This window comes from Aethalodelphis obliquidens, unplaced genomic scaffold (genome assembly GCF_003676395.1).
Source record: "Aethalodelphis obliquidens isolate GAN/ISIS:26980383/991018 unplaced genomic scaffold, ASM367639v1 scaffold42, whole genome shotgun sequence".
NCBI classification, from domain to species: Eukaryota; Metazoa; Chordata; class Mammalia; order Artiodactyla; family Delphinidae; genus Aethalodelphis; species Aethalodelphis obliquidens.
The window spans coordinates 10,114,526-10,133,083 of record NW_020837986.1 but is presented as its reverse complement, the minus strand read 5'-3'; the positions used below and the strand labels follow the sequence as shown (position 1 = coordinate 10,133,083).

General features: G+C 45.1%; 2 protein-coding genes across 2 annotated transcripts; one reads left to right on the top strand and one right to left on the bottom strand.

The window, feature by feature from the left end:
- Window positions 1-381: 381 nt before the first annotated feature.
- Window positions 382-16,289, bottom strand: NFS1 (NFS1 cysteine desulfurase). Its single transcript, XM_027078432.1, has 13 exons — window positions 16,072-16,289; window positions 15,346-15,455; window positions 14,514-14,630; window positions 13,445-13,528; window positions 10,218-10,370; window positions 7,934-8,027; window positions 7,112-7,246; window positions 4,430-4,587; window positions 3,917-4,022; window positions 3,756-3,837; window positions 3,036-3,119; window positions 2,532-2,621; window positions 382-1,128 (listed from the first exon to the last, which is right to left on the bottom strand). Exons 1-13 carry the CDS (start codon window positions 16,169-16,171, stop codon window positions 1,065-1,067), a joined length of 1,377 nt encoding a protein of 458 aa, XP_026934233.1. The 5' UTR covers window positions 16,172-16,289; the 3' UTR covers window positions 382-1,064.
- ROMO1 (reactive oxygen species modulator 1) lies at window positions 16,213-17,834 on the top strand. Its single transcript, XM_027078433.1, has 3 exons — window positions 16,213-16,329; window positions 16,517-16,647; window positions 17,641-17,834. The coding sequence occupies exons 2-3, from the start codon at window positions 16,517-16,519 to the stop codon at window positions 17,747-17,749; spliced, it is 240 nt and encodes a 79-aa protein (XP_026934234.1). The 5' UTR covers window positions 16,213-16,329; the 3' UTR covers window positions 17,750-17,834.
- Window positions 17,835-18,558: the final 724 nt, after the last annotated feature.

The window sequence follows — 18,558 nt, the reverse complement described above, 5'->3', positions numbered from 1 at the left end:
CTAGAAATCATGTTTTTTGCTTAACACCTGCTCAAAAAAATCTTTCCTGGTACACCCAGCATGGTAGGTTTTCTCCATTACTTCCCCTTACCACTCTATTTCTGCCACAGCACTCATCACAATCTATAATAGCCTTTTTGTTTAATTCTTACTTTCTGTCTACTAGAATGAAAGCTCAATGAGGGTCCTTTTTGATCCTGTTAACCAGTTTATCCCCAATATCCAGAATAATGTCAGGCACCTGAGAGGCATGCACATTGTTGACGGAAGAGATAGGCAAGCAGACTCAGCTATGGAAATCAAGTGGAGTGGTAGTCTTACTCCACAATTCCCAAGTACAGATTGGAATTCTCCCTGAGCCTCTCATAAAGTCACAGAATAAATAGAGGAAGGTGATTTTATTTCTCTAATTTGCAAATTAACAATTTTTTTAAAAGAAACAAATTAGTACAATAATAGGTAGAGTCATACACGTATTTCTGGCTCCATTAGGTCAAAAGAAAAGAAGGACAAGAACACAAAGGAGACAAGCCTTCTAAGAAACTTGCTGTTCAGTCTATAGTCAATATGAAAAGGTAGCCTTTGGAGCCACGAAAAAGATGAAATCGTAGATGATTATGCTTGATTCTGAAGGAGTCAATCTCTCTGAGCAGCAGTAAGCAACAACTCAAATGTCCAAGTAGAGCATCAGGGTCCCTGAACAAAGAGCCTTCTTCTGGTTCCTTGGGCTCCCCCCACCAAGGGTATGGGCTCCCCAAGCAGTAGCAATATCATTCATAGCAAATGTCCCTCCTGTTTCAGGATGAGAACATCCACTCACTACAAGACCACAGAAGGACTCCTGGAGAGAAATGGGTAGTGTTCCCCACCAAAGGAGCTGAGGCTGGAGAAAGATAGTTTTCTCATGTTTCTGTCTTGGAAGCAGGCCAATGCTGAAGTCAACCGGGCTATACCAATTCTGGTGTGAACATGGAGCAGCCACTGGGGGTAACAAGGCACCTGGCTGTGCATGGGTTGATGAGGCAGGAGATGCCAGGCCAGCACAAAGTCAGAGGCCCACTCTTCTAGTGTTGGGTCCACTTGATGCTCTTGAGGTCAATGCCATCCTGCACCATCTCCCAGAGAGGGCTGCCAAAGAGAAGAGGTATTTGGATGAGTGAAGGCTTAGGAAGCAGCCAGCACTGGCTACTAGGCTGTAAGCCTTGACTTGCCTCCATCTGCTCTTGTCTCTCCTCTACCTCCTTGCCCTGATAGACCCCAACACAAGAGGTTATCAAGTCTTTCTCAGCTATATGTAAGCAACAACTACTGAAGCCCACGTGCCACAACTACTGAAGCCCGTGCACCTAGAGCCTGTGCTCCGCAACAAGAGAAGCCCCTGCTCGCCGCTGCTATAGAAAGCCAACGCGCAGCAAAGAAGACCCCACGCAGCCAAAAAAAAACAACAAAAAAAACCCTAAAGAACTGAATAAATTCAGATGTTTTTCATTATTTAATTAAATTTTATTTATTTGGCTGCATGGCTTGTAGGATCTTAGCTCCCTGACCAGGGATTGAACCCGTGCCCCCTGCAGTGGAAGTGCAGAGTCTTTTTTTCTTTTTTTTTTTGAACAGAGAACAGGAGTATTTATTTATTTATTTTAACATTTATTTATTTATTTATTTATTTTTGGCTGTGTTGGGTCTTCGTTTCTGTGCGAGGGCTTTCTCTAGTTGTGGCAAGTGGGGGCCACTCTTCATCACAGTGCGCGGACCTCTCACTATCGCGGCCTCTCTTGTTGCGGAGCACAGGCTCCAGACGCGCAGGCTCAGTAGTTGTGGCTCACGGGCCTAGTTGCTCCGCGGCACGTGGGATCTTCCCAGACCAGGGCTCGAACCCGTGCCCCCTGCATTAGCAGGCAGATTCTCAACCACTGCACCACCAGGGAAGCCCTGAAGTGCAGAGTCTTAACCACTGGACCGCCAGGGAATTCCCCGTTATTTTATTTTATTTATTTATTTATTTAAAATTTTTTTAATTTATTTTTATTTTTGGCTGTGTTGGGTCTTCGTTGCTGTGTGTGGGCTTTCTCTAGTTGTGGCGAGTGGGGCTCTGTTGTGGTGCGCGGGCTTCTCACTGCGGTGGCTTCTTTTGTTGCAGAGTACAGGCTCTAGGCGCTCAGGCTTCAGTAGTTGTGGCTCGCGGGCTCTAGAGCGCAGGCTCAGTAGTTGTGGCGCATGGGCTTAGTTGCTCTGCGGCATGTGGGATATTCCCGGACCAGGGCCCAAACCCGTGTCCCCTGCATTGGCAGGCGGATTCTTAACCACTGCGCCACCAGGGAAGTCCAGTTCTTTAGTTTTTAAAGACACCTTTTCATACTCTGAAAACAAGTAGCCAAGAGGATCCACTTTCCTGCTTTGTGGTATCTCTAAATCCTAAAATTCAAGGATTCTCAAACTTTAATTTCTGGCAGTGTGAATACACAGCCTAAGGATAAGAGGAGCCAGCACAGCAATTTCTTCCAAAGGGTCTCTGGTACAATAGTGCATACCTCATTTCTCGAAGACGCTTCACATGGTAAATGCACTTCTCCACTGTGTAGTCTACTTCCTCCTCTGTAGTGAAACGGCCGATTCCAAACCTGAAAAAGACACAGAGAGGAGCTCTGCATCAGACCTGTGGCACCAGGGTAAATTCATTCAGCAAATACTCAATGAGGATCTACTCCACAAAAGACATGGAGAGAACATGGTCCTTCCCCTAGAGGGCAGAGTTTCTGCGAACATGGTCTGTGCGCCACCTGAGAATCACTCTAGAAATTTCCTGCTCCTCCTCCAAACCTAATGAATCAGAATCTCTAGTGTGGCACTCAGACCTCTTCATCTTTCACAGACTTCCCAGGTGACAGTCAATAAGGTCTGCAAAACACTGCTCGAGAAACTTTCATGAAGAATGAAGAAGGGATAAGTTTAACTAAATTGAGGAAGACTCTAACAGGAGAAGAATAATACAAAAGAGGATGCCTTCCATAAATGCTGCAGCTCAAATGACTGACCTGATAGAAGAGTGAGCTAAATCCTCATCAGTGCCAATTGCTCGAAGGACGTAAGAGGGCTCCAGGGATGCAGAGGTGCAGGCGCTGAGGAGAAAGACACAGAGCCTTGCTCAGTTCAGCAATAAATCTGCTTTTGGCCACAAACCTCCAGTCTTGCTCCCACCCCCAGACCCCTGGAGTCATACCATGGAGACAAAAGAGACATTCTAATCTGACACAGCGAAAGGGCCAGACGCTGCTAGCTGCTCTGGCCCCTGTGAAGGATAACCTCCTTGAGAAGGACACTGCCAAAGCATGACAGAGCATGATACCACGTGAGCTAGGTGTGACACCAAGAGGCAGCAGAGCACCAGGTGCTCACTCCCCTACAACCAAATGCATTATCTGTACAGGCCTGGACAGCAGCTAAACCCTTGGTGGCCTCTGAAGCATCCTTGAACTCTGGAGGCCTGTAACAGAACTACCAGAATAACACTAGAACAGATACATGCATCTCCTGGGACCACAAAAGGCACAAAACTCTACCACAGGAGGCCCTCCTAGGGTGGCAAACTTTAGCCTGTGCCCAGTCAGCTAAAAATAGGTGCTTACAAAATGACTTTTACTCTCAACTAAGAGCTCTTGTGCCTGTCATCTCCACAATGGGAAGCTTATTAACCTAACACTTAAAGCCAGACTAACTGGTCCTGCCACAGTCCCTGTCTATCCAATCCAACTCACCTTCCCGAGGATAAGGCAACATCCTTGAGTGCCATCAGCAGACTCTCCCCTTCCACATATGCAAAGGAGAGGTTGATACAGCCTGGAAGAGTGAATTACTATGAGAGAAGGCTCAGAGTCTCCAGCTCTTCCAGATGGGGACAGAATGGGCACGTCTGTACCTGGGTAATGGTGCTCAGGGTCCCCATTCATCACCACGTCTGGAAGGCTCTTCATTATCTTCCGTGTCAGTCGTTCTGCTAACTTGGAGATCCGCTTGTGGTCATACTGAGGAGCAGGCAAGGGAGGACTAAGCATAGTGACCATTAACAGCTCAGAAACACACAGGATGAGGAGCCCTGCCCGGTGCCCAGAAGTGACTGGGCATCTGACCCACCTATTGCCCTGTGTTGCTCATGGAGACCACTGTATCCCCAGCACTGAGCACAGAGATGCTCAATAACTGGACAGATGGTTTCAATAACCCAGAATAAATGAGCTGATAATTACTGAAGGGCCTGGATTTTGGAGCCCATAACACCTCCCTCAATAAGATGCCAGCAGCACTGGCACAAAGATGGTTTTCTTAAACCTCCTCTTCTGGCAAAGATCTGACCCAGTCATGCCCAGAAGCCTCAACACAGGAGACCCAGCACAGGGGAAGAATCTGTGGGAGGGAACTGCTCTCCGCATACCTCCATCTCTTGCTGTGCCACCTCACACGCAGCCCCCAGCCCCACCACCAAGGGTGTTGGGACTGTCCCAGACCGCATGCCCCGCTCCTGCCCCCCTCCACTCTGCAGGGCCTCCACACGCACACGGGGCCGGCGGCGAATGTAGATGGCACCAACCCCTGGGAAACAAAGTTTATTACAAAAAAAGAGAAAAAGGAAAATGCAGATGAAACAAAATATCACTTTTCAAAGGGGTCAAAATATTCTTTCAACTTTTCTGTAAGCTTGACATTTTTCAAAAAAAAAAGATTGGGGGAAAAGAAGAAACAGCAGCAAAAGCATAATATTTATCAAAATTATTTTGTACCAGAAGGAGTGACAGCCAAAATGGTTTAAAGTAGCTCCCTATGCATGTATAAAATGACATCATGCAATGCAGCATTATTCATAATAGCAAAAAATTGGAAACAACTTAGATGTCCATAATCAGGAAAATGGGCAAATAAATTATGGTACATCCATGCCTGAAATTCAAAGGAGGTGTATAAAAGAATGAGGAAGCTCCTGTACTACCACTATAAAATCTCCAAGATACATTGTTAGAACACTGGTGAAATGTGAATAATGTCTGTACTTTAGTTTAAAAAAATTAAAGATGCATTGTTAGGTGAAGATGCAATGAGTGTAGTATGCTACTGTTTGAGTAAAAAGGGGAAGGGGGGAATTATATATGTGATTATGAATGTATTTATTTATTTATTTTTGGCCACGTTGGGTCTTGGTTGCCGTGCATGGGCTTTCTCTAGTTGCGGTGGGCGGGGCCTACTCTTTGTTGTGGTGTGCGGGCTTCTCATTGCGGTGGCTACTGTTGTTGTGGAGCATGGGCTCTAGGTGGCGCGGGCTTCAATAGTTGTGGCACGCGGGCTCAGCAGCTGTGGCTCGTGGGCTCTAGAGCACAGGCGCAGTAGTTTCAGTGCACGGGCTTAGCTGCTCCACGGCATGTGGGATCTTCCCAGACCAGGGCTCAAACCCGTGTCCCCTACACTGGCAGGCAGATTCCTAAACTCTGTGCCACCAGGGAAGTCCCATATATGTGATTATAAATGCATAAAATAGTTCTAGAAAAATACTCAAGAAACTGTCTCCCTAGGGGGAACTGCATGGCTTATAGACAGAGGTGAGAGACTTTCCACAGTGTACTTTTTTGCAGCTTTTGAATTTTGAACCATATTACCTTGTCTAAATAGAATAAAAATTTTTAATTTAAAAAAAAATTAAAACCTTGAGGGGAAAAAAAGGGGAGAAGTCAGAATGGAAGTAAAAATTAGCATAATCTCCTAGGGTCTATCAAAACTTAAAAATGTATACAACTTGTGACTCAGCAAATCTGTTTATAGGAATTTCATACCAAAATATGAGCATGAATGTACAAAGATATTCACTAAGTAGCCAAGGGTTTTGAATAGAGTGAGCACTTGCTGAAGGTCACCTTCTCCCTCACAGAACAACTACTGACTTATTGAGGCAGAGACTACAGGTACCATAGCAAGTAAGGCAATGGTTCCCAAATTTATTATGAAGGACCCTAGTTTTAAAATAATTTATGTGCCAAACTGCATTTATTAAGAAATATTTCATTTCCCCATTAAAATCAAATCAAATTCAAGTATCCTACACTGTCTGAATCTCTGCAGTTCCCAGGTTCAGAGAGTCAGTGCTCAGATACTACATCTGGATAGTGAAGGATACAATGTTATCTAAATCTATTTAGATCCTGAGTTCAACAAGCAAGAGTTTGGATAGTGAGGGATACCTGTACACATTTACGTGCTGATCAGAGCTTCTGCTCAATATGAGTTAATTTTATCAAAACAGATTTATGTACAAAAAAAGCCAATAAGCCAATTTTAGTTAAAGATAGACCACCTGTTGGGCTTACAAAAACACTCTTTACAACCTCTGGGAGCCTTTAGAAGAAGCCCCTCTTATATACTTCCAGGAGTTATCACAGCTTTTTCCACAAGGTGTACATCCAGATGACACACCTCGCAGACACAGCAAGCGTACTGGCATAACCAACCACCACAGGCCCTCACCCAAGAGACAGAGAAGGAGTTGTTCATTTTGGATGGCTACCTCCATAAAATAGAGGACAATAGTCTCTTCCCAAAGATTGGGGTGCAGAGGCAGAATTCCAGCTAGAAAACATTCCTAGGCCAATAGGACCATAGGAAACAGACAAGTATCCTTGAGAGATTAATAGGAGCAAAGATTACTAAAACTAGGAACAAACACCAAGAAACATAAAAGCCCATACAATCTTCCCCTAAGGCTAAAGCAGGACACGAGGGAATGAAGAACTCAAAGAATATTGATCTGCAAATCACAGTGGGGTAGACAAGATAACTGGACTTCTCCAGCTCATTTGATATGACAAAACCTTTGTTCCTCAACCAAATTAACATCTACATGAAAGTATTTTCTAAAGAGACCAGTGAAGAATGGCCTGCTATATAGTAACTGCTAGAAGCTACCAATAAGCACATGTTCCTAGCTATTGCTAAATGACACTTGCATTCTGCAGGGCACTCTGAATATACAATTTCCTCTGAGAGCAGAGAGAGTGCCCAATGAGTCCCAGGAACACCTGTCAAAGAGTTTGCCGGGAGGTCCAGAGAGGAGGAACTCTAGAGGGGCTAGTACCTTTCGGACCATAGATTTTGTGACCACTGATGCTCATGAGATCAATTTTCATGTCGTTGACGTCAAGTGGGATTTTTCCAACAGCCTGGGCTGCATCAGTATGGAAATACACCTTTCTGGAACTGCAAATGTGCCCTGAGAAAACAACAAAGGGGAAGAACCAGAGCACAATGTTAGTAAGTAACCTGGCAGTGGTCCCACAATGTACCATGAGATCTAAGGCAAAATTATACATGGCATTGGCCACTAGCCACATAGTAAATCACTTCTCTCTCTTTCTGTCTCTGTCTCTCATTCTCAGCTCTAGTGTCCTTGACTAGAATAAACAAGAGCAAGTGCAAAACACCCAATCAAAACACCCCCGATATTCTGATTCATAAGACTCTTCCTACCTCATTAACACTGGCCTTTCAATATATCAGATTAACTTTTAGATCCTTTTGATTTAAAAGAAGCAAAGATTAACAGATCTATTTGCTAATGTACCTAAGAGGTTACAGGGCGAGTGCCTCTGGCTCTATGAGCATAGTAAAGAGATGTTCTAAAACAAAAAAGGTAAAAGAGGAAGAGAAAAAAGGTGGAGGTTTTTTGTTTTGTTTTCTGCACCAAGTGCAATAAAATGAAAACAACATAAAGGGTACTACACCTGGATTCAAATACTAGCTGTGCTATTTACAATATGTCCTTGATCAAGGAACTGAAGCTCTCTCTCTCTTGGTTTCCTTACCTCATTCTATAAAGTGTTACAGATCCTAGTCCAGTCCTGCTCCTCAGATGGATCTCAGTGGTGGGCAAGCGTCAGGGTCCACCCATGATACTCACCTATTTCTGCAATGGGTTGCTTCACTCCAATCTCATTGTTCACAGTCATGACTGAGACCAGACTGGTATCCGGCTGGATGGCAGCCTCTAGTTCCTAAGAACATCAGGAGTAAGGAAACTATATAGTACCAACAAAGTCCTCCCTAACTCAGAATGTATGCAAGCTTAGTCTTGATGAAAAGGGGCCTTTCACTACACACCTACTGGAGTGGGTAAAATTAAAATAGTGACAACACAAAATGCTGGCGAGGAGGCAACGAAACTGGATCACTCATATACTACTGGTGGGAACCTAAAATGGTACAACCACCTGAAAAACAGTTTGGTAGTTTTTGTTTCTTATAAAACTAAACATGAAATTACCATATGACCCAGTAGTTGCACTCTTGGGCATTACCTCAGGGAAATGTAAACTTAAATTCACACCAAAAAACCGACACATAAATGTTCATGGTAGCTTTATTCATAATAGCCAAAACCTAAAAACAACCCAGATGTCCTTCAACAGGTAAATGGTTAAAGAAACTGTGTACTTCCATTACATGGAATACTATTCAGCAATAAAAAGGTACAGACTACTGAGACATGCAACAACTTAAATGACTCGCCAAAGACTTATGCTAAATTAAAAGAGTCAATCCCAAAAGGTTACGTACTATATTATTCCATTTACGTAACATTATTGAAAAGAAAAAATTAAAGAAATGGAGATCAAATTAGTGGTTTTAAAAGAAGACCATGGGACTTCCCTGGTGGTCCAGTGGTAAAGAATCCGCCTTACAATGCAGGCGGATCTGATGTGGGTTTGATCCGTGGTCAGGGAACTAAGATCCCACATGCCATGGGGCAACTAAGCCCACGCACCACAACTACCGAGCTCGCGCGCCCTGGAGCCTGCGTGCCACAACTAGAGAAGAGAAAACCCGCAGGCCGCAACGAGAGAGAAGCCCGCACACCACAATGAACAGCCTGCACGCCGCAACGAAAGATCCTGCATGCCTCAACAAAGATCCTGCGTGCCACAACTAAGGCCTGACGCAGCCAAAATTAAAATAATTAATTAATTAATCAATCTTAAAAAAAAAAAAGACCATGAAGCGTCATTGTAGTGATAGTTACAATGAAACTACACATGTGATGAAACTGCATAGAGCTAAACACACACACAAGTGTGTACAAGTAAAACTGGGGAAATCAGAGCAAGATGGATCAACATCAATATCCTGGTTGTAATGTTATACTATACTTCTGTAAGATGTTATCATTAAGGGAAACTGATAGAGGGTACATGAGATCTCTCTGTATTACTTCTGACAACTGCATGAGAATCTATAATTATTTAAAAATTAAAAGTTTAATAAAAAAAAAGAGGGGGAGCCTTTCCTACATAAGGTTGTCAGAGTAAAAAGCAGCAAAGAACAAAGTAAGTAGTAAAAAACAAGGCTACTATTTTCAACACTGAGGTAGGGACCACATTTGACTAAAATATTTGTCTTAAAGAAACTAGTAATCAACCTCCCAACATCTATTATACTTTCCCTGACACTGGTCTAATGTAGGTTCTCAATGTTATGTTTCTCTCAGTTTCTTGTTTACTTCCTTTATTGCATATATCTCAATTCATAATTATTTCATTTATGTGTTTGTTTACATGTTAACTGTCCCCTTCACTAAAATATAAGCTCCTTGAAGGCAGGGACTAACATCCTACTTAATGCTGAAAGCTTTCATCTAAGATCAGGAAGAAAACAAGGGTATCTGCTCTCACCACTTTTATTCAACTGGGCAAAAAAAAAGAAATAAAAGCCCTCCAGGTTGCAAAGAAAATAGTAAAATTATCTCTATTTGCACATCACAGGGATCTGTCCAGGGATGGATTTGTCTAGGGATGTCTAGGGATGCTGATATCCAAAATTTGGTGGAGAAGATACTCGGACCCAAAATTGACATATAAAGATATGGGCCAAAAAGGGAAATATTATTCACAAAAACTACACCTACTCTTTTGAAGGATGAGAAACATCAGTGCAGGGAGAAGGAGGCCAGAGCTTTCCCGCGATGGCTGTCACACAGACCAGGAAGCACCAAAAAAGCTGAGAAACAAATCTTCAGCAAAAAAGGAGGATGGTACACACTCAAGGGGAACATACTCTGAGTCACACTGCAAGGCATATTTCTCTAAACCCCTCCATCACCATTAGATCTAGTCCTTCAAGCTCCAGCTGAGGCTGAAGAGATAGATTTATAGGCTGAAGCCAGGCTCCTCCTATTTTGTCCCTCTTACCTTCAGGTCGATGATCCCACTCTTCTTCACTGGGAGGTAGGTGACCTGAAAGCCCTCAGCTTCCAGTGAACGGCAGGAGTCCAAGACACATTTGTGTTCTGTCTGCGTGGTGATCAAGTGCTTTTTCCGTGATCTGTAGAACCTGGCCACCCCCTAGAAATTGGCAGTGGTGAAAGGAAGAAGAATATACTCAGAGAGACAGCAGTGACTTCCATCCTAGTTGTAGGGAGTAAGTGGACAAAGGCAGTATGCTCCAACATCAATCATCTGACACCAATTGCATGTCCTATAATTCAATTTAATTCTGACACTAACTATCCCAAATTAGCGCAAATCCCACAGGTTAAGGGCCTCAGTCCCCCAAGACTGCCTCCACTTCAGATGCCAGCCGTAAGGCCTAGGTGTCACAAGTCACCCACCCATACTTCCCCAGCTGGCTGCAAATACAGGGCTTCCCACAGTCCCCTAAGGTTCAATAATTCTCTGTGATTCACAGAACTCAATGAAAACACTATATTACTATCATAGCTTTATCACAAAGGATACAACCCAGGAACAGCCAAATGGAAGAGATGCACAGGTGAGTTCTGGGGCAGGGAGGGGCACAGAGTTTCCATGCCCTCTCCCCGTAAATCTAAGAATGCCACCTTCCAGTACAACCATGAGTTTGCCAACCTGGAAGCTCCTCTGAGTTTTGTTTTCCAGAGTTTTTATGGGGGTTTCATAACACAGGCACAACTGATTAAATCATTGGCCATATGACTGGACTCAATCTCCAGCCCCCCTCTCTTCCCCAGATGAAAGTTACAACTCTCTAATCACATTCTTGGTCCTTCTGGAGTGGCCAGCATGCCCCTTGAAACTATCTAAGGGCCCACCATGAATCACTTCATCACCAGAAACTCAGGTATGGCAAAGGGGCTTGTTATGAATAACAAAACACATTCCTAGCATTCAGGAAACTGCAAGGTTTTAGAAGCCCTGTGCCAGGAACACAGGACAAAGACCAAATATATTTTTTATTGTACCATAGGTGGAAAATGGGGAACATTGCTATCCTTGCATCCCAGGAAAAGTCTGTCTCTTTTATTTCTATTTAAATACAAAACATGCAAATATGGTGATACCCAAAGCTGGCAGTGCAGAAGTGAAACTCATAGACGCATTCCTTGCTGATAGCATTATTTACACTATAATCTCTTCAGAAATCATTTACAAAAATGTCTTAAAAGCTGAATTCACACTCTTTACTGTGATTCCTCTTTTGGGAATTTACCTTAGGGCAGCGGTCCCCAACCTTTTTGGCCCAGGGACCGGTTTCATGGAAGACAGTTCTTCCATGGATGTGGGGGGTGGGGGCAGGGTTCAGGCAGTAATGAGAGCGATGGCGAGCGGCAGATGAAGCTTCACTCGCTCGCCCGGCTGCCACTCACCTCCTGCTGTGCAGCCTGGTTCATAGACCGGTAGCGGTCCATGGCCCGGGGGTTGGGGACCCCTGCCTTAGGGAAATATTTCAAAGGATAGATGAAGCTTTAGAGATAAAATATGCTTTAGTTATATTTACAATCCTTAAAAAAATAGAAAGATTAAACACCAACAACAGAGAAATGAACAGTAAACTGCAATAACACAACTCCATGAAAAAGAATATAGTTAGTTATATTAAAAACTATCGAGTTTGAAATGGAAAAACATAGGATATGTTATTAATGGTTACAGAAGAATAAATGTAGCATGCTACAATATGTGAAAATATTAAAAGCAAATTCATATGTATGTATAATTTGTTTTCTAGAACAATACTAAACAGACTTGAGGTCAGAATAGGGGAGGAAGAAGTGGAAGACCTACACTTTATTTTAAACCTTTCCATAGGGTTAAAAAAAAAAAAAATCTCACCACATATGCATGAATTCTTTTAAAAAAATTAAAATAAATAAAATGTGCAACCCAGTCCCTCCCAGAGCTTATAAGAATACTACTTTAAAAGCAGAATATGAAACTAATTAGGCCAAAATTATAACTACATAAAAACTGTATGTTCTTGAGGACAAGGAACATAAAAATGAAAACATTAGAAGTTCCCTCCCCACCTCCTATCTCACTTACCCAAAGTGTTGAATCCTCTAATAGCAGACAGATATTTACTCTACCCGTCCAGGAGACCAGAGGAAAGCTGTCGCAACTAGTCTAGCAATCCTTGGCCTCTAGGTTTGGGAATCTGCGGAAACCTTCAAAGCAAACATTTTCTAAGTTCTGAAAATGCTCCCCATTCCAGAAACCATTCTCATCTTTGGAGAGACCACACCCCTGGCTCTGTGGCCTCTGCAGTCCCAAGGAAGGATACCTTCCTTCTAAAGGGATCAGGCAGAGTACTGATGACTCTGGAACCTGGCCCATGTCTAGGCCTCCTTTACTCAGTCCAAGGTCAGAAAAAGCCATACTGGCAACACAGGTGAGAGACAGTGGTGAGAGAGGGTAGAGCCAGAGTTGAACCTACAGCAGCCCACAATTTATCAGAGCCTTGGTATTTACACAAGTGACCCTGGCAACCAGACCCAGTCAGACGTGTTTATGTTCTGTGAAACACCGACATGACTACTGAGACTGGAATTTTACTTTTGTTAGCACCGAAGATCGGTAGGTCCTAAGGATAGAGTGACTAATCTCAGAATGGGTGATCAAGTGAATGTCTGCAGAAGGCACCACAGCAACCAGTACAAAACGGGGACATCTAAAGAAAACAGGAGGAACTTGCTGCAGACAGATCTCATCAGAAAGAAAGGGAAGGCTGAGAGGAAGGCAGCCCTGAAATCACAGATATGTGTGAAGCTGGTAACAAGAAGCAGAGAAATATATCCAATTACAAGTGTATTCTGGACTTCACTGTGACTAGATCAAAAGGATGGGGAAAAGGGTTGAGTCACCATTATTTACTCTTTGAAGTAGCTGCCGTCCAAAACACCACATGGTTGATGGTCCAAGAGCCACCTCCTTTCCTATGCAACTACCTCACTGAACTCAGTTCAACAGGAGCAAAGACTTAAGATAGAGTAGACTGCAAAGGGCTGAAGGAAGCAACAAATCAGAAAGAGTATGTGTCTGTATTTTCTTCACAATAGGGTGAAAGTGGGTAGCTGGGAAATATATATGAGCCTAAATGATGGCAGGACACCACCTCCCAGGTCAGGAAAGCCCAGATATGCCCTTTGGTTCCCTTCTCTTACCTTAATTGCTATGTTGTTGGATTCAGTAGCGCCACTAGTGAAGATAATCTCACGAGGATCAGCCCCAATCAGAGATGCTACTTGCTGCAAGCCAAGAAACAAAAATAAGTAGCATCAGTTCCCTAGGCAGGAATGCAGCTGCAGAGACAACTAAGACAAAGGTCTGGAGCAAGAAGAGCTCCACTGTATTCTATCAACTGCTCAAGAAGCAGCTCTGTACCCATTAGAATCAGACAAGGGGATATACTCAGCTACATCCCAGATCCCAGGCTCTTTTCCAGCCCAATACAAAATAATAACTTTGGTGTTTTTGAAAAAGCACTTATTGAGCTCTTAGCATGTATACGCATCATGTTAATAAACACATCACCAGGGCTTCCCTGGTGGCGCAGTGGTTGAGAATCTGCCTGCCAATGCAGGGGACATGGGTTCAAGCCCTGGTCTGGGAAGATCCCACATGCCGCGGAGCAACTAGGCCCGTGAGCCACAACTACTGAGCCTGCGCGTCTGGAGCCTGTGCTCTGCAACAAGAGAGGCCGCGACAGTGAGAGGCCCGCACACCATGATGAAGAGTGGACCCCGCTCGCTGCAACCAGAGAAAGCCCGCGCACAGAAACGACAACCCAACACAGCCAAAAATAAATAAATAAATAAATATATAAACACGTCACCAGAATTGTCTGATTTAATCCACCCAATAACCCCAAGAAGTAGGAACTACTACAATTTCTATTTTCTTTTTCTTTCTTTCTTTTTTTGGCCATGTTGGGCGGATTGCAGGATCTTAGTTCCCCAACCAGGGATCGAACCCAGGCCCTTCCCAATCTCCATTTTCAGTGTGAGGAAACTGAGGCTTCGAGAAATCAGATAACTTGCCAAAGGTCACTTAGCTAGGAAACGTGGGAACTAATCAAATGCCTTCAGAGGGACTCCAAAGACCTGTTCTTTGAATCTCTTCCTGAGAGAGCCCCAAGCCATTTCCACCTCCACCCACAGCTACAAAAATACATGCCTCCCACAGGCCACTGACCCTCTGACATCAGAACCTCCTGGAGTCCTCTGTACTAACCTGGCGAGCACGTTCCATGGCTGCCTCACTCTCCCAGCCATAAGCATGTGTCCGGGAATGTGGGTTCCCATAGTAGTTGACTAGGTAAGGGAGCATGGCATCAAGCACCCGAGGGTCCTGAGCATAACAGAATAGATCAGTCTCCTTGAGCCCACAGTTTACTCGGGCCCCACTCCATCCCCTGAGACCTGCCCAACCTGCCTCAGCACACTCCCAACCCTTCAGACCCTGCCTAGATTAGGCCTCAAACATTCTTCCATCCCCTCAGGTACTAACCAAATGTTAGCCTAATATACTCCCCTACCAACCCATCTTAAATCAGATTATTCTACCATCTGCTCAGATAATCTACAAACATTGCCCTGTTCTGATAGCCGTGTCTGCAGGTGTTTCCACTCCTGCCAAGAAATGTGATCTACGAGAGCCCAGGACATGACAGAGTCCACATGTTGATGAAAACGTGCATTAATATTCAAGTGTTTATCATGCGCCAGGCGCTGTTCTAAGGGCTACTTTATGTCTTTTAACCTATTTAATTCTTGCCCAAATTCACGTAGTAAGTAGCAATCCGGCTAATTCCAGAGCCTATGCTTTTAACTACTACCAGAGTGCCTGCACTGAGTGATGTGTCCAAGATCAATAGCTAGTAAGTAGTAAAGCCATTTCTAGAGGATTACAGCTTAAGCCTCCTGACTCCTGGCTCATTGCTTTTCCCAACACACAGTTCTCAATGGCTCTTACTTCTACAGGGATTCAGCCATTTCTGTGCATTGCCACTTCTACAATATAATTCCTAAAAACAGCTTGGGGAAAGCTGCCCCTCGATCCTTACCAGAGGAGTTGTAGCTTGCACATCCATATACAGAGGTCGCAGCACTGATTCCGCCTCCGGAGCAGTGGCTGCATCTGAGGGAACAGCAGACTGGGGAGCATGGTCTACAACTGACAAAAAATACAACGGAGTGGCCACGTGAGAGGATGCAACTCTGCACACAGGGCATCCAAGACAGCAGAAGGTAAAAGCTGGATGGAGGTGAGATAAATTTAAGGGGTGCTGAGGTCGAATCTCAGTGGAAAAGGAAACAAAACATCAGAAAACTTGAGCCAACTGTAAAAAGAGGTAAGGGAGAGAGACAGGGTTCTTGGAGGGGGGTGCTGAGACAACATTCAAATTGCATAGTTGAGAGTGAGGAGACCTCTGAAAGGGCAAAGCCACTGAGAAGGAATGTGGAGACGGTATGTAAGATCTCCTTCAAAGGTTACTGGCTGGACGACTGGCATCTCTAAAATTTGGCCAGGAAAGGTCCGAAGGCCGAGCATCAAGGGCTCTGAGGGCCTGCAGGGAAGGATCTGAAGTGCGGGAGGGGGGCGCGCGGCGAAGTCAACCGTTCGCAGGGCCGGCATGAGAAAGTTTGAGGGGTGCAGCCAAGAGGAAGGGTCAGAGGGTCTGGGTAGCGGGCGGAAGAGGGAGGCTCCTGAATATGCAGGTGCGTCCCCACGCCCAGGGGAGAGATCCTCGCCTCCGGGGAAGTGGCAGCGAGCGAGCCCCGGAGCGTACCGCGCAGGCGCAGCCCCCGAGTGGGTGCCTTCGCCCTCGGCCACAGAGCGGCGGGGTCGGCCGCGGCCACCAGCCTCCAAGAGGTTCTCAGTAGCATCATCTCGGTGGCAGCCCTGCGCCCGAAGCGGCTGCCGTCCCCAGCTACAGGCCCCCGGAAGTACTACTCCGCGCCCCGGAAGCGGTTCCTCTGGCCGCGAGTGCGCTCCGCCTTGCGTTCCGTGTGAGACGTGGAGCTGAGCGACCAAGGCCGCGAGCAAGGTAAGGTGGGGGCACCGTGGCGCGGGGACTCGAACGCTCAGCGGGTGATGGAGCCGGGCTACACCCTTCTTTTCCTTCCCGGATTTCCCCGAACCCTCCGGCCTGCTCCCTGCCCCACCTCCTACGCCCCCTGCCCGACTCGGGCTGGCGGCTAGGCCCACACTCCCCAAGCCTTCGAACTCCGCAGATGCCGGTGGCCGTGGGCCCCTATGGACAGTCACAGCCAAGCTGCTTCGACCGCGTGAAGATGGGCTTTGTGATGGGTTGCGCCGTGGGCATGGCAGCCGGGGCGCTCTTCGGCACCTTTTCCTGTCTCAGGTGAGGGGCATGGGCCGTGATCTCTGGGCGGGACTACCGGACTTTCCCGCCCCACTCGGCCTGCCGCTGGAATAGAGCCTACTTCTTTCCAATTCCCTCGCTGCCCTATAACGAGCGAGACTGATTTCCTAACCACCTTCAGTCTGGGAGGACAGGTTGGAAGCCTGAATGGTTGAGAATATGAGCTCTGACTCAAACCACTCAATGGCCCCTTACTCATTTTGTAACCTTAGGCAAGTTGGAGCCTGGGTTTCAAGTGTAAAATGAGGTCAGTAACCTCTACATCATATAGAGTTATAAGGCTCAAATCAGAGCACACTTAGCACACAATCTGGCACGTGTTAAGTGCTCAATAAAAGGCTGTTCTTACCGTCTTCCTGCTGTTATATTTATTTCCAATTGCGCATAGCGAAACAAACGATTAAATTTACTGGGAACAGGATGTAGAAATTAAGCAGATAAACTCTACACCCTGTCATTTCCACACATAAAAGAGACTATTCCCATTTTTCCAGATTGTAAATTATCATTTACTGAGCACTTACTGTCAGTCACGGTGCTAAATGCCCTGTTATCACGACAGGGCTGTGAATGCTGTGCTCCTCATTTTACACTTGACACAGCCTGTAAATTGCATTCTTAGTTCTTGAACCCACGTCTGACATCCCTATCATTGTTTTAACACTAGGAAACCGTCTAAAAGACAGATGTCTTACTGGATCATAAACCAGCACAAAAAAATGGTTTCCCTGTCCATGTACTTTATACTGCTTCTGTTGCCTCCCACAAACAGAAGTCAGTTGATACATTCATCAGAATCCACCTAGAGACCCTAACGGACCCTTTTCCTTGGCATTACACAACCCATATGGGAAGAGAAAATATCCTGCCAGACTTCAGCAGTGCCCATTATAAACACAAATTGTAAAAGGGCAGTTAATGTTCCCTGCATTTTTGTTCCCAATTGGCCCCATCTTGGTTTCCTCCTCTCAGGATCGGAATGCGGGGTCGGGAGCTGATGGGCGGCATCGGGAAAACCATGATGCAGAGTGGCGGCACCTTTGGCACATTCATGGCCATTGGGATGGGCATCCGGTGCTAATCAGAGCAGTGGTTGCCCACAACATCCACCCCCTCCCATCATTCCCAGCCCATGTACTATAATAAAACAAGTCTGAGTATTCTGAGTTTCTGTTAGAAGCATTTTTTCTCTCAGCCTGTTACCCAGCTCGGTTAGAGATCCTTGCAGGTGAGCTAGTGAGGTTTGGTGTCTTGTTTCACAAGACCTTTCTGTTAATCCAAAGTTGGGGGGACTTCCCTGGTGGTCCAGTGGCTAAGACTAGGTGCTCCCAATGCAGGGGACCCGGGTTTGATCCCTGCTCAGGGAACTAGATCCCACATGCCACAACGAAGACCCAGCGCAGCCATAAGTACTTTTTAAAAAAAGTTTAGAATGATTCTGCATACCTGGGACTTTTCATAGATTCTAATAAATCCTTATTATTCAACCCTTTAAGGTTGATGCTATTAGTTTTTCACCTTTAAAATGTTAAGTCTAGATTTTCCTTAAGGTCACAAGGTTAGCTATTACATTGTTCACCTAAAAATTGTCCTTCAGATATGACTTGATCAGAAAAAAGAACAAATTCAAACCAACTAACCTCTCAGCTTCATGAATCCCAGATAATTTTCTAACCAGCCACCAGTGAAGATGTAAACTTTACCAACTGACCCCCCCCATTCTATTAATTGGCTTAAGGTAGTTTCGTTTCCCTCACCTGTACAAGCAACATATTCCTTGATATTGCCGAGTTCCCCTCAAATATTTCTCAATCATTAAGAAGATGGTAATAAATGTTATAATAAACTACACTGGAATATTTGGGGGGCATAAAGACACTCAGATCTAAC

Coding starts and splice junctions, on each gene's coding strand:
- ROMO1 (XM_027078433.1), top strand. CDS start 16,517: ATGCCGGTGGCCGTGGGCCCCTATGGACAGTCACAGCCAAGCTGCTTC. Junction 16,648..17,640: donor GGCACCTTTTCCTGTCTCAG/GTGAGGGGCATG, acceptor TCCTCCTCTCAG/GATCGGAATGCGGGGTCGGG.
- NFS1 (XM_027078432.1), bottom strand. CDS start 16,171: ATGATGCTACTGAGAACCTCTTGGAGGCTGGTGGCCGCGGCCGACCCC. Junction 4,588..7,111: donor CAAAATCTATGGTCCGAAAG/GTACTAGCCCCT, acceptor TTTGTTTCCCAG/GGGTTGGTGCCATCTACATT. Junction 3,120..3,755: donor GTTGCCTTATCCTCGGGAAG/GTGAGTTGGATT, acceptor CTTTCTCCTCAG/CGCCTGCACCTCTGCATCCC.